This window comes from Penicillium psychrosexuale (assembly GCF_028828465.1).
Source record: "Penicillium psychrosexuale strain IBT 29551 chromosome Unknown utg000004l, whole genome shotgun sequence".
Lineage (NCBI taxonomy): Eukaryota > Fungi > Ascomycota > Eurotiomycetes > Eurotiales > Aspergillaceae > Penicillium > Penicillium psychrosexuale.
In genome coordinates, this window is record NW_026643189.1 from 4,456,626 (window position 1) to 4,476,889 (window position 20,264).

Here is a 20,264-nt window from a genome sequence, read left to right on the forward strand (position 1 = left end):
CTTTTTTCCCTCTTTGGTGTCGTGCTTTGAAGATTTCATCTCAAGGCAGATGCTGCTGACTGCCCGTCTCGGGTGTAGATCCGTGGTTTGCTACTGATCGGCTCGGTGCCTGGCCATTCCTATGCTGGGCTGGGCTAACTTCCCGTTGCGCCCGAGGCATATGTGAAGTGGTGTTTGTGATGAACTCCCTTTCATCACTCACTTCTATGTCCTCCCAGCACCAGCGGGGATTGAGCCCCACTGCATGGGCCTCAGTCGCAGGGAGCTCGAGTGTTACAGTCCAGTCGATGGCCGTCCTCGTGGCTACCGGGCTCCCTCGATTGCGGGTTCGATGTGTTGCGATCCCACCAGCAAACCGCTTGTAGACTCGTAGATATGAGAGCGTAGAGTATCATAGCTGTAGCATGCTGCATTCATCTATCTCTCAAGCCAAAAAAAAGGCCTATATCTAGTGGGCAACCAGTGCAGCCAAGATCAACCTTTTGTATCCTTGCACCGCCTCTTCAAGCTCTCCCACGGTGATTGCCTCGTCATCGCCATGGGCAACATGAATACTACCCGGTCCGTAGAGATACCGCTTCACTTTTGGACCTCCTTGAGTATCGATCTTCAAGGAAGGAATATCAGTCCCGTAGTTCACAGTAATCACATCAAACCCGTCGACGTCAAAATCAAGATATTGGGGCGGAGCGCCGTTCTCGACATCCCCAAAGTCAAGATAGACGCTTCCATCACCACCAGTCACATATTCGACCGCCTTCCGCACAATCTCTCGCGTGTCATCCGGATTTCCAGCGGCAAGACGGACAGAAATCGTTGCCTCGGCATATGCCGGAACGACATTACCAGCCAAACCAGCGCGCACAACCCCAATGTTCAAGGTCGATTGACCAAACTTCTCACTACGAAGAAGTCCACCTTTCTCAGGCGGGACATCTTGCAGGGTATCGAGGTAAGATAAAACAGGAAGAATCGAGGAGACCGCGCTTTCCCCGAGCCACGGGTATCCCGAATGCGCGGCTTTTCCTTCAGCGACGACCTTAAACCCGAGAGTGCCTTTATGGCCCGCGACAAGCTTGAGCTCTGTCGGCTCTCCGAATATGACTGTGTGGAATTTAGGCGGTGCTGGGTTGAGACCGGAGTTTGAGAAATGTTTGATTCCAACGCCGCTTTTCTCCTCGCCGACGTCGAACAATAACCCGATTGAGGCATCCGGGTTGGCATCTAGTGTTTCCAGTGTAGCAAATAGTATGGCTGCGACGCTGGCTTTGGCATCCACCGTGCCGCGCCCAGCGATAATCAGGTCTGATCGATTGAATGTCAGATCCCCTGTTTTGTCTGAGGCTGGTGGATGCAGAGAGTAAGGAATGAAGGGTGGGACAGTATCGATGTGGCTGGTCAGCAGCAGCTCTGGAAACCTGTCTCTCCCGGTGTAGGCGTAAAGATTGAATCTTTCTTGCTCGGCGGCACTCCCCGGAGGGATAATTTGTTTCTCGACGGTTAGGTTGTGGGAGCGGAGGAAGTCCAAGAGGAAATTCCCAACGCTTTTCTCATACTCGCTGATTGACGGAATTTGCACAATGTCTCTGTGGAATGATAAGAGAGGAGATTCGTCGATAATTCTTTCTAAATTCACAGTTGGAGATTGCAGGTTCTTGTCGATCACTTCTCCAATCAAGGGTTGTTGGGATTCCGATGCCAGCGCTACTCTTGCTAGAGATGCGGCGTAAAAGTACAGGTAATTCTTCATGTTTCTCGGCCCATTGAAGTCTGATAAAGATTAGGGACTGGAGAGGAATGTGATTGACTCTCAGGAAAAGATGAAGTGCTGTGAGAGCCGATTAGGAATTCTCTCCCCGCAATGGCGTATACTCGTAGCCCTGAAGTATTTGCTTCTTTTCGTTACTTCGTACTTTTTTACTGAATCTAGCGAAATGCATTATCTTTGCTCGGCAAATTCACTTTACTAGTTTAAAGTCACGAATTTGCCAAGCATGACTTATTATCGCGTGCTCTGTCGATCTCGAAGCATTATTTGTTTGCATTCTAATAGGTGCTATATAAACTTGCATCTATGGCATTGATATCGTAAAGACAAACTTCAAGGTTGGTTGACGAAAGTGCGTTACATACTAGGGAACTACTCTAGGTGTTTGCTCCTGGGAGATCATCACAGATTGTTCAACTGTCTAGACCATACAATGGACTATAGCTCACATCCGGCTTTCTAAACTGAGGGGTCCTTAGCGCACGGCAGGGATTATATCTATGCCATCGGCAAATATTCCACAGCTTAATATAAGACGCTAGGTAACGAATCCTTGCACGCCATGCCGAGTGGTCTTTGCTCATCTTGCGCAATTCACGCAGGAGATAACCAACTTTTGGTGCTTTCTGAGATTGCGGAGTAGAGCAAATACTAGAATCCATTTAATGGTCTGGATATCCTTTCTGGATCATTGCAATTGCTCCAGCAGAACCTTTTCTCCGTGTACCAGCTACAAAAGACACTGATTGGTGATCACAATGTCTTCTGAGATAGCAGAGAAAGGCCAAACTGGGGTTGTCTCCGCAGACGAAATACCGATACCGGCGAAAGGAAATGTACACTATGTCAACCGCAATGGAGAGCACACTCCGGAGTCTTTTGAAGAAGAGCTCATTCCCGGTTATGATGCCACCCTGATGCGAGCGCGTGCGACGCTCAGTAGCGCGGAAGAAAAGAAGCTTTTACGACGCATTGATTGGCATCTGATTCCATTGTTGGCTGTTATGTATATGTTGAAAAGTGTGGATTTTACCAACGTAAGATTATCTACGGAGTACGGTGATGGGAAATCACTGACCACGATGTTCTAGGTCTCATACGCCCGGATTATGGATAAAGGCACACCGCATAACATCCTGACTGAATTGAAAATGACTTCAGACCAGTATAATCTGGTCACGACTATGTATTATGTGAGAGCTCTCGAATCAAAAGCGTCATTCCTGGGGTCGTACTAATGCATTGGAGGTCCCTTACATTATCGCAGAAGCCCCGTCCAACCTTTTACTGAAAGGTGTGCGACCTTCGATTTGGCAAGCAAGGATTATGGTACGTTGAACTATTACACCTCTAGCTCGTTTGGCACTAACAGTTACAGATATCTTGGGGTATCGTTCTCTGCTGTCATGCCGCTGTGTCAAACAGACAGGGTCTATATGCCGTCCGATTCTTTCTCGGACTATTCGAGGCTGGCCTATGGCCAGGAATGCTCTTGCAGTTATGTTATTGGTATAGACCCGATGAGGTTGCCCCAAGGATAGTTCTTGTGACTCTCCTTGGAAACTTTAGCACTGTGATCAGTGGTGTCCTTGCATTTGCTTTTAATGGTGCCGTTGCTGGTGGTCTATCAGGATGGAAATGGTATTTCAATATCCCTCCAAACATATTGACCATATGCTAATGATGCTTCTAAGGCTTATTTTAACCGAAGGGATATTCACAGTCTTACTGGGAATATTTACTTATTTCTTCCTACCTGACTGTAAGTCATCCTAACCTTTAGTGTCAGGCATAACTAACCACTCCACAGTCCCTTCAACTGCATCCTGGTTATCCGAAAAAGAAAAGGCCTTCACACAAGCCCGCCTACCAAGCAACTCCCCTCGAGCGGCGGAGTCTAACTTTAATCTGCGCGAACTTATCACGACGTTGAAGAACAAGCGAATCTGGCTTTTCCTCTTCTGTTGGGCCTTCTTTACTATCGGGACGACGGGACTCACATTCTACCAACCCACCGTCATTGCCAATCTTGGATTTACGTGAGTTGCGCCAACTTTAAGCGCTCGGGGTATTTGCTAACAAATGTTAAAGCTCCATGGGTGAAACCCAGCTACTAAACATCCCATCTGCGGTCTTCGCAGTAATATTGACAATCGTGTTCGGTATCTTCGCAGATACCGGGCGTATTCCTCAGCCAGCCATCCCGCTTGGATTCATGATTGTCATTCTGGCGTGTTATGGCGTGCTATATGCCTTCCCCAACAACGGTGGTGTATATGCCGCGACGATTATAGCGGGAGGTTTCTCGACTGCTTGGTGAGTCCGACTGGTAATGTTCCATATTATATCAATACCTCATGCTAAGACAAACTAGGTATACAATGATGTGGCCCTGGCGAGTCCAGACCACCGAGGGCGCAACGGGATCTGCTTTTGCAATCGCATTTGCGAATAGTTATGGCCAGATTGGAGGGGCTGTGGGGTCTCAGCTGTTCAATTCTCGGTTCGCACCACGATATACGACCTCCTTTGGGATTGCGATGGGATTTGTTGGCATGGCGATCATTATGAACCTCATTACTTGGGCTTTTACTTGGCGGGTGGATGTTGATACGAGGAAGCTAAAGAGGATTCGACTTGCGGCGGCGAAAGAGAATCAGGCCGTCTTGGATGATGTTGATATTCATGCAGGGGAGAAGAAAGAGAGGTAAATAGGATCTGGGTTAGTAGGACTTGAACCTGACAGTTTGTTAGTCCGGAAACGATGAGCTTCTAGTCCAATTATCCCTCATTGACTTGTACTTATCAACGTAAATGACAAATGCCTTCTCTAACTACTCTGTATCTTTCAGCCTTTTCAACACAAAGTGACATCAAGTGAAGACTGGACGATCATTTCCGAAAGCGTTCAACTTCCCCTCAGCGGAGAATGCCCGGTTTGAAGTCCATACACCATGCTAGTTCCTTTGGCATTCTGCAACTATTCAAATCCAATCGTACAAAATGGCATTTGCCCGCAGATTAGCCATCATACCTGGCGGCCTGGGTAGGGACACGAGACACAAAGCCGGACTCAACGAAACCTAACTTCTCCACAGGCGGCCTTGGATCAAGCATAGGGCAAAAGCTGAGACAACAAGGTGCCCATCTCGCCATTCTCTACGCACCTTTCGAAGCTGCACGCCGCGATGAGCTTCTCGAATCCCGGTACGGCGCGAGCGGCGACCTAGATAACATCCACACCTATGAATGCGACATCACCTCACCAGACTCTGTGCAGGCGGCCTTCAACTCCTTAGAAAAACAAATAATCGACCCAACCTCGTGCTCTCCATCTAACAGAGCGTTCCCAAGTATCCTTATCAACACGGCTGGATACGTATCTCTTAGCGACATGGAGATAACACCCCCGGAAGAAACGCTGAAGCATCTCACCACTAACCTCTACGGCCCGATGCTCTGCTCTCAGGCATTTGCTCGGCTCTATTTTGCCGCATCCAAGGCCGCCGAAGCATCGCCTAGTCCCCCGCCACCGGGCAGGATTGTCAGCATTTCCTCGCAGGCGGCACATGTCGCGCTGCATCGGCATGGCGCGTATTGCGCTTCGAAAGCTGGGCTCCTGGGTCTGACGCGCAGTATGGCCTCTGAGTGGGGTGGTCGGGGTATCACGGCTAACACTGTGTCTCCGACTGTGGCGTGGACGGATCTTGGGAGGAAGGCTTGGGGGGAGGCGAATGTTAAAGAGGCCTTCTTGGCGAATATACCGACGGGCAAGTTTGTGCTTCCGGAGGAGGTTGCTGATTCTGTGTTGTTTCTTTGTCAGGTATTTTTCCTCCTTAGTGGGCTATATCTCTGGCTCTGACTTTCACACTAGGATTCCAGCGGCATGATCAATGGTGCGGATATTAGAGTTGATGGTGGTTTTACGGTTAGATAATACAATCTTCAAATATATCTGTCCTGGACTGTTGCGACAAGAGACGCTTGTTCGTTAGTGAATACCGAAATTGTTTAGCTCATTGTCCGATCATTCAATCAGTACCACACTGCAAGCATGCACCTCGACGTGACCGTTCCGCGGGTCCTTTGGGAAGTATCCTCCTCTGGACTCAAAACAAAACCTTTCTGGCAGCATTGATTCCTGAGAGATCCCACCTCTGCGGCGCCGTCTTGTCCATCCAAACCGACCAGTTCCCCCAAAACGCCGGGCGCATAATCTGCGCGTACTCCCAGTATTCAGGATACCATCCCGCGTATTCCCAGTCGATAAGACCGGTGACATTGTTCTGCTCGTCCACGAGGATATTGCGCGGCGCAATATCTCCATGCGTGAACACCGAGCGCTCCGAACAGGGTAGCATATCCAGTAGCTGGTTTTCATACCGAGTCCCTGCATGATAGAGATATCGCTCGTAGATTCTCGAACGTAGGTCGGAGTCGCTTGAAAGTGGTCGAGGGGGGTCTTGTAGATCTTCCAGCATCGCGTCCCGGGATGGAGAGCCATCTGCAGCACACTGATAAAGCCCTTCGAGCTCTTGTGGGCGGGCGATCGTTCGGATCTTCGAGATCAGATCCCAGAGTTGAAGGCAGACTGATTCTTTAGCTTCGTCGTCTAGGCTATCCCATTTCCGCTCTAGGGTTATTCCGGGAATGATAGTCATCCCAATAATTCCTTCCGGTGGTCGGAAATCGGGCTTGAAATAGTCTTTCGGAGTCGTAATCCCTTCATCTGGATCGAAACGGGTGAAAAGGACTTCGGGGACCGGAACATCGGTCTGGTTATAGACAAGTTTCATCGCTTCGGCTTCGGGAGATCGCACTCCAATTCCTGACTTGGTGACCCAGGAAGAGTCCCACTCAATCACAAGTCGGCCCATTTGTTTATCGAGCACAGCAATCAGCTCTCGGGTATCCTGGGGGTCGAGGTCGAGTGGACTTAGAGACCAGGCACATGGTGCTATCATGTTACCATTTTTGATGTATCGGTGCCCCTTGTGCAGATTCTGTTGTTCATAGGGAATTTCAGTTGAATATTGGGTCATTTTGTGGGTAGTTTCGTGATCCAGTTATCGAGTTTACCTGAATGGCAATGGTGAGGTGGTGGGAATCTGAGAAGTGAGCGAGGCAGCACTTGCTTACATAACCATTTGGACGTCCCGACTGCCATAACTAACGTAATTCCCAAGCGAGCTGCGCAGCGCAGAACACATAGTAAAATCGATAAATTACAATATGATATCTCAATAACGGTTATCTATATGAGCTTTTCCTTCTAGCCTAATGCTTTTAATATGATATCTAGCCACTTATGAGGGTTTGGAGGGATTTAATAAACTAGTGAATGAGTAGTGATAGAGAAATAAATATTTCTAGGGTTCAGCGATATATTTTTTGATACCATAATAATGCAAGTTTTCGATTTATTTAAAACTGATATATAACACTATAAATACTTATCAATTACTATCGGACAGTAATGAAATTAAATAAAAGTGTTGGTTGTTGAAATACCATGTTATAATTTATCGATTTTACTATGTGTTCTGCGCTGCGCAGCTCGCTTGGGAATTACGTTAGTTAGTTAACTATCCGGGACCTTCTAGTTATAAAATGTCAAGAATGGGATATGGCCCCTCTAGGCCCTAAACAAGAACCTTGGTTTTTGTTATGGTCTAGTGGTAAATTACGCTGTACGAAATTCGACATAAAACAACAAATATATTAACTTAATTAACAGTCAGCGAGTCGGGACGGAATCAAAGCGCCCCTCTATGTGGCATATAACTTTGCACAATTATGTATTCCTGCAGACACTACGGAATAAAGTGTTTTCATACGCACTCTGGTCTTTTTTAATCCCAGTTCAACGGTAAACTGAGCTCCCAAGAGTCCAGGTGATCAGGACAACTCATGCCCATGGGTGCATTTTTTCCTTTGTCAGCCCAGTCGAATGAGCGCAATTCCGTCCGCTGAGAATCTTACTGGCAGCTTGAGCCGCCCCCGGTCGTGACTCCGACTCGTAGCAATGGCCTGGTTTGAAACTTGGCATTCATGGTTGCAACTGTTGGCGAATTACATATTGTCATTGCTATTCAAAAAGGACAAGACGTGACAATCTAATGGAATGTTCAAGTATCAGTAAGTGCTTTATTTGAACAAATCTAGATGTGTTGGATCCATGGATCAGTCTAACTTGATGTAAGTTTGCCTTGCAATATCTACATACAGTATGGAAGAATTAGCTCGCCATGTGCGTGACATACATGACTAGAGTTTACATGATCTTGTCTTCATTCAACATATGGAGTGGATACAATCATTATCCATTATCTACATACTAGTGCCAGAAGTGGGACTGTACCCACAAGCTTGTTTCAAGTTTGAATGTGGGCGACAGTAGGACTGGGAAATATCTATGTCCCCAATAAAGATGCCGTGTTAGCCACAACTTTCGCTTCATGAATGTATAGCATCTCTTCTTTCTTTTATTCCCACTGGTTAACCATAAAACTAGTTTCACTTTCCACCGAGCTGTCGAACTCGGTGGTTTGGCCATGGACCCCGTAAGATCAAAGCCTCTGCTGACGAAGATAAGCGTGAGATATGACCAAAAGCTCGACAATGAAGTGAGAATCACTGGATTTCCTCACAAAATTGGTATCTATCATACCGAAACAGATTGATTAGGATGGCTGTGCATCCACGTGGTAGACTATGATTAAAAATGGGAATGACCAGTGTCGAGGAGTATAATCACCAGACAATAGTTGCTTATACCAACAGTGGAACGTGAGGAACTGGCATTAAATTGTGTACTTTGGACCAAAATCAAGGGAGTTTGGCCGGATAGCTCATGGTCCAATCAATACAATTTGTTTACCGCGCTATGACACAGTAGATCATTTTTGCAATAGGCTAATAGGGATATGAACCTCCAATCCTCCTAATTATGTATCCATCGACTCGCTGAATCACATAGTGGGGTTGTGTAAATCAGGGAAAATCCCGCGGGCTCAGCCGCGGGATGACATTTTGATTTCTTTGGACTTTCCCGGTTTCTTTCTTTGATCGGATGTCGTATATCCCACATGTTACCCCACCTCGTGTCATCTTTGAGGCTCTTTATCCTTTCGATGTCAACCAACTTGAAGAACTCGCGCTCCTTGCGCTTGATAGTCGCCCTTGCAATTCCCTTCACATTCATTTGTTATCTCTACTCGTGGAGACAATCACCCATATTGGTCTCCAGTCTCGCCGTACCACAGTCTTCCGAGACAACTACAACCTGCACAGCGATATCAGTGCCTCTAAAAGAACCCTCGAATAACGACAATAATCTTACTACCCCCGCTGCACGCAATTATACACTGCCAGACAAGATCTGGCATTCCGCCAAGCTTGATGATATATCAGAAACTCAACGCGGATGGACCGGCAGCTGGACCAGAAAAAATCCCTCTATTCGCCAAGAATTATTGACCGATCGATCCGCCGAAGCATTCGTTCGCGCTCATTACTTCAAAACACGACCGGATATTGTGGAAGTTTATGAAGCCCTTCCAATTCCGATCCTACGTGCGGATCTTTTCCGTTACTTGGTTGTTCTCGCCGAAGGCGGCATTTGGGGCGATTTAGACACCTCGTGCGAGAAAGAGGTTGCCGAGTGGGTACCCGTAGAATACCGAAATGAGAATATCGATATGATTGTCGGATTGGAGTTCGACTTTGAATGGCGAGGACCGGGGACGGGAGTTGCTTCCCAGTTCTGCAATTGGGTATTTGTTGGACGGAAGAACTCGCGCAACCTGAAAGTTATTGTTGACACTGTCATCAATAAATTGGGAGGCATTGCTCAAGAGAACGCTGTGGGAATCGAAGGGATTACCCTAGAAATGCTTTCGGACGTGGTCGACGTGACGGGACCTAAGATTATGACGATCGCGATCCTGGAGAGTCTCGGACAATTACTCGGTAGGACCGTCGATGATCGCGATTATGCACACACTAAGCGGCCCAAGCTGGTTGGTGATGTTTTGATCATGCCTGGAGTCTCTTTCGCTGCTCTTCAAAACGGGAACCCGATGAATCAAGGTGACGCTCTCGTGACGCATCATTACGAGGGCTCGTGGAAGAAGGAAGATGCAGAAGCAAAGGAGCGGAAAATGCAGAAGCAAGAACAAGATCAGCAGCAAGAAGGATCATCGTCACCACCACTACCTGCTACGGCCTGATTAGAATTACAATCCTGAGCGAAGAGCAGCGGGCTGCTTTGCTTTTGCCTTGTTATTTCTTTTTTTCATTCCCCGGGTGGGAGTAATTTTTCGCTAGAATCCCGAAGAGAGAGAGACAGGATTGGAGATTCAAAGGAACATACTATGTAACTATCATGAGAAGTTTTATTTATTTTCGGGTTATGCTACTATTTAGCATGGTATAATCAAATATCGTGTTTTCCCACTTATTATCAATCCCCGATCAACGGAAATTCAAACAGAGACCAAGATTCGGGGTTTTAGCCGCCCATTCCAACCCAAAAAGAATAAAAGCGTCGAACTAAGTACATAATGAGACAGCGGATGATTAGTACGCTAAAAGCGAAGACAGGAGAGTCCGGTCAGAATAGCAAGAGAACTAGGTGCAAATTTACTGCGAATGGTAGAAACAAATTAAGGTAAAAGAAAGCACGTAGCACGTGATGAGCCTCTACCCTAGGTGGATCGATAAAAATAGCATGCCAAGTCGGATCTTGCCGACCTCGGGAGCAGATCACTTTGCTGACTGGTGGAGCTGTATCTATACATTACTCCACTTGGAAATTGCCAAAGCTTGACTCTGCCAAGAGAATATCGAGACAAACGCAAGGCATCTGGGTATAAACCAGACGAGCTTTGAAACGTTATCCACTGCAAGTAACCGAAGGATACACACTCCGAGCGCTACTACAAACAGCAGATTAAGGTACCCGGGCCTTAGTATACGGTTGTACCTAATCGAGGTTTTAACGCAGTATGGGAACAAATGAAGATAATTTACTGTGGAGGAATAAGTACAGTGTAAGACGCACAACTCCTCCGTCGTTCTTTCGATATTGTATTCATTATTGAAATGAATCCAATGTACGAGTGTATACTCGCAACTCTTCAGACGATTTATAGAATATAAGGCGATCAGATACGACCTCGTTGCTTCCTATTTCGTGTTTTGCATTGCATCAATATGACAATGTGATTGGATTCTTCGCCGGGAACGTGGTTGTGAACAAAATCGACGAGACGATTGATTCCGCATTTCTCAAAGTAGCGGTGCGCGATATAAATTTTACGTTGAGGTGCGGGATACAGGAAGTCCTTAGCCATAGGCTATGCAACTATCGACTTCTGTGATTACAACATGTACGAGTGGTGTGGAGACAGCATATTCGAGGACTCTGGTTACAAAAATCTCACAGAGCAGTACAAGAATTATACTGTCCCAATATTCTTGGAATATGGATGCAATACGGTCAGGCCTCGCAAGTTCGGCGACATCTCTGCCATCTTTGGACCTGAGATGGAAAATGTCTGGTGTAGGAGTATTGTCTACATGTACTTTAAAAGTACCAGCAACTACGGGCTTGTCTCTGTCAGCACTCGGCCAGACTTCAGCTATTACTCAAAGGCAGTTCAGACTGCGACTCCCAGCAGTATCAACAGCGGCAGTTACACCCCCGCAAACTCTCCATATGTCTATCCCACCGTCGATAACATGTGGTTGGCAAAGTCCAATCCCTTACCACCATATCCGAACAAAGAACTGTGTTCCTGCATGGTGGATAGTCTTTCGTGTGTAGTCAGTCAATCACCAATACGGAGACTTGTTTAGGACAGTGTGCGGGAGCGACAAGAGCGCCTGAGATCGCCTTTGGATTCCAAGAATGCAACCACGGGACAGTACAGTACCTACGATGCCTGCGCCAGCAAGGACCAATTCTCCTATGTATTCGACCGCTACTATCAAGGCCAGAAGAAGGACCAGTCGGCGTGCTATTTCAAGGGAGCGGCGTCAATCCAGTCTTCCAAGGATTCTTCCGGAAGTTGCAGGGCACTTCTCAACCAAGCCGGCACAGCTGGACCAAACCAGGTCGCAGGTCCAGAGGGACGGGTGCCAATACGATGCGCCCAGCTATTCTGTTGCTCTGTTTTTGGGTGACAATGCACTTTTTCTGTTCGGTCATGGCCACTAGCCGCATCTATAGATTAGCTAGGTACCGCCGTCGTTAGTTGACGATCGCCCTCTTGATCAAGTTATCTATTGATAGTAGATATTACCAGAGTCCCACTCGTGTGCAACTCCAATAGTTGAAACGATATTGAATTTGAATCACTCCAGATAGCTAGGTGCAGAAGTATTGGTTATAACGATTTTCTCACAGCGTAGAGTGAAAGCCGCGATAATCAACATTGTCGGAGAACCCGGTGACCTGATTAGTAATCATGTGTCCCCGCCCCACGTGGGGCCTAAGACCATTACAATTTTTTTTACAAAAAATTACAGATCTTCCTCACGCCAACATCCCATCGCATTCCCCTCTTTGAACTATTTATCCCGTTTCAGACGTCAAGTCAAATACCGTAAAAATGGGCAATGTAAGAAGGAATCCCCAAGTCATACAGACGACGCCAGACCACCTGAGCTCTTTATTTGGGCTTATCAACGCGCAGTGAACTAACAATACTCGATAGGGAGCCAAGGCAAGCATGAAGCGCGAGCGCAATGCGAAGGACCAGAAGACCGCTAAGTCGCAGACTAAGAGCGTACGTCAAGTTATATCCAACCCCCATATTGTCTCTCCAGCCGCTGACCCACATCCTTGTCTAGAACGAGAAAGCTATGAACATCCAGTGCCAGGTCTGCAGACAGACTTTCCTCCAGACCACCAAGGCGCCTGCGTATGTGATTACACATCCCAGTCCTTTGCGAATGCCTTCCGGTCTTGTCTGTGTATATGGTTCCTTGCTAACATACGTATTCGCGCGGCTATAGCCTCCTCGAGCACGCCTCCAACAAGCACAGCAAGGGTCTTCCCGATTGCTTCCCCGGTATCAGCGCATAGGAAATCACCCCGGTGGAACCGAACCAATCCTCTTTACGATATCACGGGTTAGCATGGCTTTAGGAGTTTTGATGGGAAGCGAACATATCTAGCAACTGGAGTTGAGAGTGGACACTCTACGTAGGCAACTATGTAGGTGTAGGTGGTGAGATCATAATGGGGTGTACATGCGGTGGTGATGTGAAAACCCCTTATGATTATAGATGCAGTCGACGATACATGATCTTTCTCTCCCTCCATGCTCACTAATTTTCCTACAGTACCAACAGAAGGTGGTGAAACCTACACGTACGGGGATTAGATATAGTCGTAGACCTGCTGGGCGAATAAAGGTCGTAGGATGATATCGTTTTGGTATACTATAGTACAACACATTCTACAATGAATTTTTATTGATCATGTGGAGCTTACTGGGTATTATCAATTAGCACAGTCTAAACCGACAATTATCTACCAGACCCAACACAGGACTATGATTAAATTGTGATACAGAGTAAAGACTTAGTGATATCAACTTAGCAATTTGATTGAGAACTCGAGTATCGTACCATCGAGCCATATTCACATGAAACATGTTGAATGATATCATGGGAGGGCCCGGGCACTGAATACAAAAGGTAATGACAGAAAAGCAGCAACAACATCTCTCTCGCGCGCGTCTCTTGAAAGCCAAAGATAACGAATAGCAGTATCTGCCTCTCCATGTTCAAGTGACATGGTACACTGATGATAGTATGCACCTCTCTCAGATTGGCTCGACCATTGACCTTGCCATCTCAAGTTTCGCAGTTGGAACAATTCCCATTTCAACCAGCTTGGTGATGATACGCACAGTCCATCCTTGGGAGTTCTCCGTGACAGATTGCCTGTTGGCCGCTTGAGGGGGAGGTTCTTGCTCTGCGACCTGTCTCACCAGTTCTTCCTGTTCCTCTGTCACACTGGCCAGATGATAGATGTTCAGAAAGGAGACAGAGTGGACAATATTGACATGCTTGGGCGAAGGTAGGTACCTCATATGCTCTGCATCTCCCTTGACCTGATACACAAGCCCGTATTGGTTCTCACGGGCAATGAACAGTGACCAGTGCAGAGGTTCCCCATCATTTTGTGCCTGATGAACAAGAGAGATGTATTTGGGGGATGGAACAGGCGCATTGGCTTCACAGGTCTCTCAATCCATTGCTGTGTGCCGATTTTCCTGCTGAACTCACGACCGTCGACCTTGCATGTCTCCCTAAAACCAATGACACGTATGGGAGCCGTCGAGGTTGGATAGCCGCTCATTTCTGGTGGACATAAGTATTAGTACATTGTAATCCGTGAGGTTGGGCATTTTTGCTGATACTTACCTGCGAAGCAACTTGGTTGCTCGAAATATTTTTGTCTTCAGCTTGAGCAAAGTCTTAGTAACAGTCAAGAAGCGCGGGTTGGCAGATTGCTGAAAGAAAGATCGTATCATCAGGGATTGCTCCAGTACTTATGCTTTCGCCATATCAACAAACAGCAAGTGCGACCCCGTGATGTCTTAAAATGGAAGGAAACATCTACTGACGATAGTGCCTTCCCCAAAAAGCCAACAAGGGGAGATTTACGAGCACGTAGAAGTTCATCTTGTAAACATCCCATGTCCAAATGTTTTTCCTTGCTTGTCCTCGTCTCCGAAGGGGACATCGTGTTGATTCTCCGATTGGCTTCGCACAATCATACCAAGATGGTCAAATGGAGAATGTGGATGGTCCCAGGGAGCGAGCCTCAGGCAAGGCTCAGCCTAATACTTGATTTCATATTATACTTGGCTAACTTGAGATACCACAGGCCCTGCACTAGGATCAACTGCAAGACATATGCAAGGTCATAGGCGGAGATCTACAAGTCTTTCGCGTCTCCGTCACCGATTCTCGAGAGAATCCAGACAGTCTGGGGAAAACCGTCCCATCTTTCCCTTCTCGCTCAAGCCAAAGCCAAATGGACCTAAAGGGACTACAGGGCTATCAATGGTCGGGGACATGGGAAGCAGTCTGATGAGCGCGCGAGGGTACGACAGTGATGCCCAGTGCATTGGGAGTCCTCAGCATGCCCCCCATATGAGAGCGTCACCCAGAAGCCCGGCATATCGTAGAATGGGGTTGCAGGACCTAATAGAGCGCAGTCGTGAGCGAAATGATTTGGAGATGTTGACGGGTGCCAAAGGCCATGAACAATCCGATACCCCGGGAACTCCCTTTGGGATGCATTATATACCCACACCACCAGGAAGTTTGAGAGGGCGCTCAGCTCACCCCACCTCTGCAACCGAACACACAGGGAGCCAGTCCGTGCCTTCATTCAAAAATGAGCGATCGGGGGAGCAAAGCACATTCACAAAATCTCTTCCAAGCCTTCATGCCAGTCAAGAAGAATTGGTTCGTCTCCGATCTCGAGAAGGCTTTATGGGCAGCAGCAGCGGTGAGAACCTTCAAAATCTTGTGGCTGACTGGGCTCATTACATGGGATCAAACCCTAATGATTATCGCGCGGCATCTTCCGCATCGCTAGCCAGGGAAGATCCGGGCATTATGGTTCGCAAAACACGACAACCAACTAGTTCTCTCAGGACACACGCCGAGGCCCGAGTACCTCATCTGGGTGATCGTGATCTAGACCTTTCGCACAGACTCGCGGGAACAAGCATGGGGTCCGAGCCGCCATCGACTAATGCATCCATGTCGGAACTTCCACGTGCGAATCGATATGGGCTACAAATGGTATCACAGGAGAACTTTCAGCCTCATGAGAGGTCTGGAACGGCAATCATGGGTCTCGAGCCCCACAACCAGGCTATGTCTCATCAACGAGATGCGTCCTCTTTTTATTCGCGCCAAAGCAGTGACCCTTCGCGGGGAGCATCTGCCGTTCAATCACTGAGAGTTCATGCTGCAAATGCAATTGATAGCTTGCCCAATATTCATACACAAATGGCAGCTGAGATTTGCTCGGTCGAAGATGAACTGGAACCAGGTACCGAGGCTCTGAAAAGCAAGTTTGTTGAGCAACTTGATACGCCAAACTGGGGATCGCCCCAGAGTCATGGCATTTCCAATGGCGCCAACGGTGCCGGACCACATCGCAAAGTTAGTCCCGGCTGGATGACCGGGGGCCGGCGAATGGGCTATGGGTATAGCTTGGTGGACAATGCTGAGGATCACAGAGACACTCCCAGGCTGAGGCCTGACAGCCAACAGTCTCCTGTGAACCAAAGTCCTACTAATGTCAAGGCAGAACCCGTTTTGACACCATCGATGTGGGCCAAAATGAAGAGCTATTCGGTTCGAGGTAATAGACACGCACCGCTGGCAGTGGACTTGGCTGGTGAAGGAATGACTGCCGGCCGTGTAAACTCGATTCGCGCGCAGCACATTGAGTCGCCAACTTCGGAAAAGACACCAACTTCTGCAAAGACGCCAAATTCCGGAAGCAGCTTTTATGTCGAAGACGTTGACGAAACCTTTTTAAGTCGATGGGCGAAAATCAGCCGGTCCACACGCCAACAATCACAACCAGAGAAGTACAACAATTCAACCCATGGGCGTGATGTCTGTACCCGGTCCCCAGATGCTTCACCACTTGGTGAACGCCGCTTCTCGATGGATCAGACAAACCACCAGCCCTCTGTGTACTTCGATCCGTCGAATGACAGGAGTGCAGACAGATTAAATGGAGAACCTTCCCGCTCCCGTAGTGGACGTTGGGTACTGAAGTTTTCCAGGAACAGGGAGAGCAAGAGACGCTCGAATCTCCCTCCAAAAGAACTATCCGATGAATCGCCAGTGCAGTACCAGGAGCATCTATCGAGTGACCTGGGACGAGCAAACTCTACCAGAAGTGATATGGCAGAGGAGCTCGCGAGTGCGTATCAGGAGTGCATTGGGATGCCCGGGGCTTTCTATGGAAGCCGGTGGGCGAGCCGAACAAGTCTAGTGGTGGAGGCAGAGTGACCAAGACGCATGGCAACGATCGTCACAGGAGTAACGAGGGTGTATTGGTTGGACAGGCATAAAAATACTGTTATCAAGGACTCTGAGCAAGTTCTGCTGTTATTGTTACTCGTGCGGATGGAGTTTGGTTCAATCATGAGTATGTTTCCCAAACCGGGTGTCATTAATCGTACAGAAATATGGGTAATTGATCCCTAATACATCTTACACTTCTCACACGCTCAGAATAAGGGTGTAATTTTATCACCAGTAGGGAAGCAAATGATCTATCTCCGCTGCCGCTTGTTGCTCTTGTCGCTTACGGCACTAAGCACACTAGCAGACCGCTTGTGATTACCACCCCCTTGTTGAGCACCTTGGGCAGTAGAGTGACCCAAAACGCCGGTGTCGCCATCTTCATTCTCCTTTTTCACATGGGGATGCCCGGAGTCAGCACTTGGCCCCGAGATACCAGCAGCTTCTCGTAATTTGCGCTCGCGCTCCATCTTCGAGGCTTCGAGTACACGGATCTCACTTTCGACCTTTTCGGACACCTTGCGAGCGTCGAGGAGCATGTTGACAGACTGAATGAGTTTCTCGAAATCCTTGCAGACGCGTTCGGTGGGCATGAACAGGCGCACCGGGATCTCGAGCTCGGATAGAGCATTGGCCAGTTTCTGGGTTTGCACGTTGGACTTGGCCTGCGTGAGTCGCTGTGCGCGGTCACTGCGGAATTGCACGCCTGCCGAGACACGATCGTGGTGCTGGACGCCGTACCTCGCTTCCTCTGCTGGGGTAAGCGTGCGTACCATTTGATTGGTTTCCCTTGATGTGATGGAACCCTTCTTGTTTGCGGCCTGTGTGACGGGGGTATCGGCTCGGCCCATGCCACCCGCAGTGGTTGGAGTCTGGCCAGCGGGGCTTTGGATGGCACCGTCGCCGAGGATGGAGCGGCGTTTCTTGCTCTTGTCGGCTTGTAGAAGAGTCTGTAGGAGCTGGGAAAGACCCGCGCTGGATTGGTACATTGTGGTGTTGCCGACGCTGATGGGAACCTCGAGGCGAGAGTAGAGTTCCCGGCGTTCGGTGATGAAGTTCTGCTCGTTGCTTGTGATGCGCTTCAATTCTTCGAGTAGCATTGCCTCCTCGCGGACCTCGTCGGCTGTGCGGTTAAGCTGAAGGGCGGCTAGTTCTTTGCGGTCACGCTCTCGGTCGGGGTCAAATTTGAGCATCTTTTCGTGTAGTTCGAACTCGGCCTCGGACATCTCTGAGGGTGGATGTTCAAGTGAAAGCATTGTTGCAGCGATGTAATAGTAACGCGCTTTCATCTGCTCCATTGTCCGGTGGTGCTTTGCGGGCACAAGGGCATTCGCATCCGGCTGTGTGTCCATTCGTGGTTGGTAGTCATAACGATCTGCGATCAGCACCCATCGAATGTCGTAATCAGTGACGAGGTCCACCAGATAGTCCGTTTCCTCGCGCGACCAGTCATCACTTGTAAGATGTCGATTGTACTCGTCATCTGTGTACCGACGGGGCAATCGCGGTTTGACGTTATACTTAGCAAAGGCATATTCTTGTTCCGGCAGTTTCGGTACGTCCTCTTTCTCTTCTTCCTTGGGCTGATCCACTTCCATTTGGGACTCTGAGGGTGCGGGTGCAGGTGTGGGAACAGGTGGTCGGGCTGACTCGTGTTTTCGCTGCCAGTGGTTCAAAACCAGGCCGTCGGAACGGGCATTGTTCGTGAACGGGGCCATGCTCCTATATGGGATTCAATGTCAGCGTGCATTCGGATATACAAAGAGCCCCATCTTCAACATACCATGGTCGAACGCGCAACTTGTTCATCCATTTTGGACGACCCTTGTACTTGTTCTCATTAATGGCGATTGGCGGCGCCCTTTCGCCCAGTAGCGCGTACAATTCACGGGTAATACCCTCTTCAACAACAGCCTGTCAGTAATCTATCTTATTTTCGGGGAGCGCAATACACCTACCTGGTCGCTTTTCGACAACTTTCTGCTTCTTGTGCGGTCTGGGCTGCCCTTCTGCGGGCAAATCCAGCATGTCGCGAACATCGGCCGCGGCCATATTGGCGGTGGGTGTGGTGATCTAGACACGACACCAAGGAGTGATTCTTCGATATTTAGCGATTAAATTTTAGTAAGCGACCACGAAAAGATAAAAGTAGATTTTGTTTGATGAAATAAAGACTAGTGAATGTCGAAATTGAAGATCACATCGACAGAGGCTTCCCGCTGGAAAGGGAGATATTCCGGAGACGGCAGGCGGTGAGGAGCCACGTCCCATGTTGACACCTTCACGGAGAGGAGTACTTGGCCGTGCGACTATCCAATTGCCCATCTCCTCATCATGGTTTTCTCTGGGACATCCTCGTCATGGCTGGCGTCAGCTTTGGCTCTCCTATCCTTCTTTTCTCTTCTTCTGCCGACTAATGCCCTCTACTTCTACATGGAGGGCCGGCAAACAAAGTGCTTCTTCGAGGACCTGCCTAAGGATACTCTAGTAGCCGGTATGCGCATCTCTAGAGACTTTACAAAGGAATTTGAAACTAACCTATGTTGTTAAATCACAAATAGGCCGTTTCGAAACTGAAGTCCTGAACCCCCAGAGCGGCATCTACGCGGTCGACCATAACTTGAAGATGCACATCACTGTCGAGGAGACCTTCGACAATGACCACCGCGTCGTATCCAAGCGGGATAGCCATTCTGGTCGCTTCCACTTCTCCGCCGCGGATCCCGGCCAGCACAGAATCTGCTTCACACCTGAAACGGACGCCTCCTCCGGCTGGTTGTCCAACTCTTTGGGCGCCGTCAAGGTCACCGTCGACCTTGCCATTGGTGAGACCAGCAAGATTGAGCCTGAGGACAAGGACAAAATCAAGGATATCGTGCAGCGGGTCAAGGATATGAACAGCCGATTGCACGATATCCGTCGTGAGCAGGTGTACCAGCGGGTAAGGATTTCCCAATCCAATCTATGGCCAGAGTCTCTCTAGGTGATTGGAGTGGTAATACTAATGTTTTTTCTACCTAGGAACGTGAGTCTGAATTCCGTGACCAGTCTGAGACCACCAACTCGCGAGTCGTGCGCTGGACTCTTATCCAGCTCGCCGTTTTGTCCGCCGCATGTGCCTGGCAGCTTTCACACCTGCGGTCATTCTTCATCAAGCAGAAGTTGACTTAGATGCCGCGTTGTCTTATTCCCTACAGCATACCTCGTTTCTTATGCCTTGCATCTTCCTTCCACCTCTGCTGTGGTCACGCACGTCGGTTTACGTGAATATTGATGATTGGTGCTTACATGTGTTGTTATACTGTTTTCCTAGCGAACGGCAGATCTTTAAATTCTAGTCGGAGGCCTTTCGACTTCTCGAGACCCCTTTGTGAACTCGTTGGGCCACAAGGCCAGTGTTTCAGCAAAAAAAGGG

At 48.5% G+C, this 20,264-nt stretch overlaps 11 protein-coding genes across 11 annotated transcripts; 7 read left to right on the plus strand and 4 right to left on the minus strand.

Moving 5' to 3' along the window:
- Nucleotides 1-448: 448 nt before the first annotated feature.
- Nucleotides 449-1,750, minus strand: N7518_007563 (M20 family metallopeptidase; the record flags this gene model as incomplete). Its single annotated transcript, XM_057188490.1, has 1 exon — nucleotides 449-1,750. One exon carries the CDS (start codon nucleotides 1,748-1,750, stop codon nucleotides 449-451), a length of 1,302 nt encoding a protein of 433 aa, XP_057040193.1.
- Nucleotides 1,751-2,526: 776 nt separating this feature from the next.
- N7518_007564 (uncharacterized protein) lies at nucleotides 2,527-4,544 on the plus strand (the record flags this gene model as incomplete). Its single annotated transcript, XM_057188491.1, has 9 exons — nucleotides 2,527-2,805; nucleotides 2,860-2,961; nucleotides 3,017-3,097; nucleotides 3,147-3,409; nucleotides 3,463-3,530; nucleotides 3,579-3,807; nucleotides 3,860-4,084; nucleotides 4,143-4,475; nucleotides 4,523-4,544. The coding sequence occupies 9 exons, from the start codon at nucleotides 2,527-2,529 to the stop codon at nucleotides 4,542-4,544; spliced, it is 1,602 nt and encodes a 533-aa protein (XP_057040194.1).
- Nucleotides 4,545-4,771: 227 nt separating this feature from the next.
- On the plus strand, nucleotides 4,772-5,705 carry N7518_007565 (putative short-chain dehydrogenase/reductase; the record flags this gene model as incomplete). The annotated part of the gene is made up of 3 exons (XM_057188492.1): nucleotides 4,772-4,814; nucleotides 4,867-5,591; nucleotides 5,643-5,705. The coding sequence occupies 3 exons, from the start codon at nucleotides 4,772-4,774 to the stop codon at nucleotides 5,703-5,705; spliced, it is 831 nt and encodes a 276-aa protein (XP_057040195.1).
- Nucleotides 5,706-5,877: 172 nt separating this feature from the next.
- Nucleotides 5,878-6,810, minus strand: N7518_007566 (aminoglycoside phosphotransferase family protein; the record flags this gene model as incomplete). The annotated part of the gene is made up of 1 exon (XM_057188493.1): nucleotides 5,878-6,810. One exon carries the CDS (start codon nucleotides 6,808-6,810, stop codon nucleotides 5,878-5,880), a length of 933 nt encoding a protein of 310 aa, XP_057040196.1.
- Nucleotides 6,811-8,901: 2,091 nt separating this feature from the next.
- Nucleotides 8,902-9,999, plus strand: N7518_007567 (CAZyme family GT32; the record flags this gene model as incomplete). Its single annotated transcript, XM_057188494.1, has 1 exon — nucleotides 8,902-9,999. One exon carries the CDS (start codon nucleotides 8,902-8,904, stop codon nucleotides 9,997-9,999), a length of 1,098 nt encoding a protein of 365 aa, XP_057040197.1.
- A 924-nt stretch (nucleotides 10,000-10,923) lies between these two features.
- Nucleotides 10,924-11,956, plus strand: N7518_007568 (uncharacterized protein; the record flags this gene model as incomplete). Its single annotated transcript, XM_057188495.1, is given in 3 exon segments — nucleotides 10,924-11,096; nucleotides 11,110-11,596; nucleotides 11,630-11,956. Coding segments are annotated over 3 exon segments (987 nt in total), but the record flags the coding sequence as incomplete, so codon positions are not given.
- A 428-nt stretch (nucleotides 11,957-12,384) lies between these two features.
- N7518_007569 (uncharacterized protein) lies at nucleotides 12,385-12,860 on the plus strand (the record flags this gene model as incomplete). The annotated part of the gene is made up of 4 exons (XM_057188496.1): nucleotides 12,385-12,393; nucleotides 12,490-12,561; nucleotides 12,626-12,696; nucleotides 12,791-12,860. The coding sequence occupies 4 exons, from the start codon at nucleotides 12,385-12,387 to the stop codon at nucleotides 12,858-12,860; spliced, it is 222 nt and encodes a 73-aa protein (XP_057040199.1).
- A 745-nt stretch (nucleotides 12,861-13,605) lies between these two features.
- On the minus strand, nucleotides 13,606-14,144 carry N7518_007570 (uncharacterized protein; the record flags this gene model as incomplete). Its single annotated transcript, XM_057188497.1, has 2 exons — nucleotides 13,606-14,018; nucleotides 14,072-14,144. 2 exons carry the CDS (start codon nucleotides 14,142-14,144, stop codon nucleotides 13,606-13,608), a joined length of 486 nt encoding a protein of 161 aa, XP_057040200.1.
- Nucleotides 14,145-14,854: 710 nt separating this feature from the next.
- N7518_007571 (uncharacterized protein) lies at nucleotides 14,855-16,834 on the plus strand (the record flags this gene model as incomplete). The annotated part of the gene is made up of 1 exon (XM_057188498.1): nucleotides 14,855-16,834. The coding sequence occupies one exon, from the start codon at nucleotides 14,855-14,857 to the stop codon at nucleotides 16,832-16,834; it is 1,980 nt and encodes a 659-aa protein (XP_057040201.1).
- A 266-nt stretch (nucleotides 16,835-17,100) lies between these two features.
- N7518_007572 (SANT/Myb-like DNA-binding domain-containing protein) lies at nucleotides 17,101-18,901 on the minus strand (the record flags this gene model as incomplete). The annotated part of the gene is made up of 3 exons (XM_057188499.1): nucleotides 17,101-18,571; nucleotides 18,633-18,750; nucleotides 18,808-18,901. 3 exons carry the CDS (start codon nucleotides 18,899-18,901, stop codon nucleotides 17,101-17,103), a joined length of 1,683 nt encoding a protein of 560 aa, XP_057040202.1.
- A 237-nt stretch (nucleotides 18,902-19,138) lies between these two features.
- On the plus strand, nucleotides 19,139-20,182 carry N7518_007573 (p24 family protein; the record flags this gene model as incomplete). Its single annotated transcript, XM_057188500.1, has 3 exons — nucleotides 19,139-19,343; nucleotides 19,411-19,790; nucleotides 19,871-20,182. Coding segments are annotated over 3 exons (735 nt in total), but the record flags the coding sequence as incomplete, so codon positions are not given.
- Between the last annotated feature and the right edge of the window lie 82 nt (nucleotides 20,183-20,264).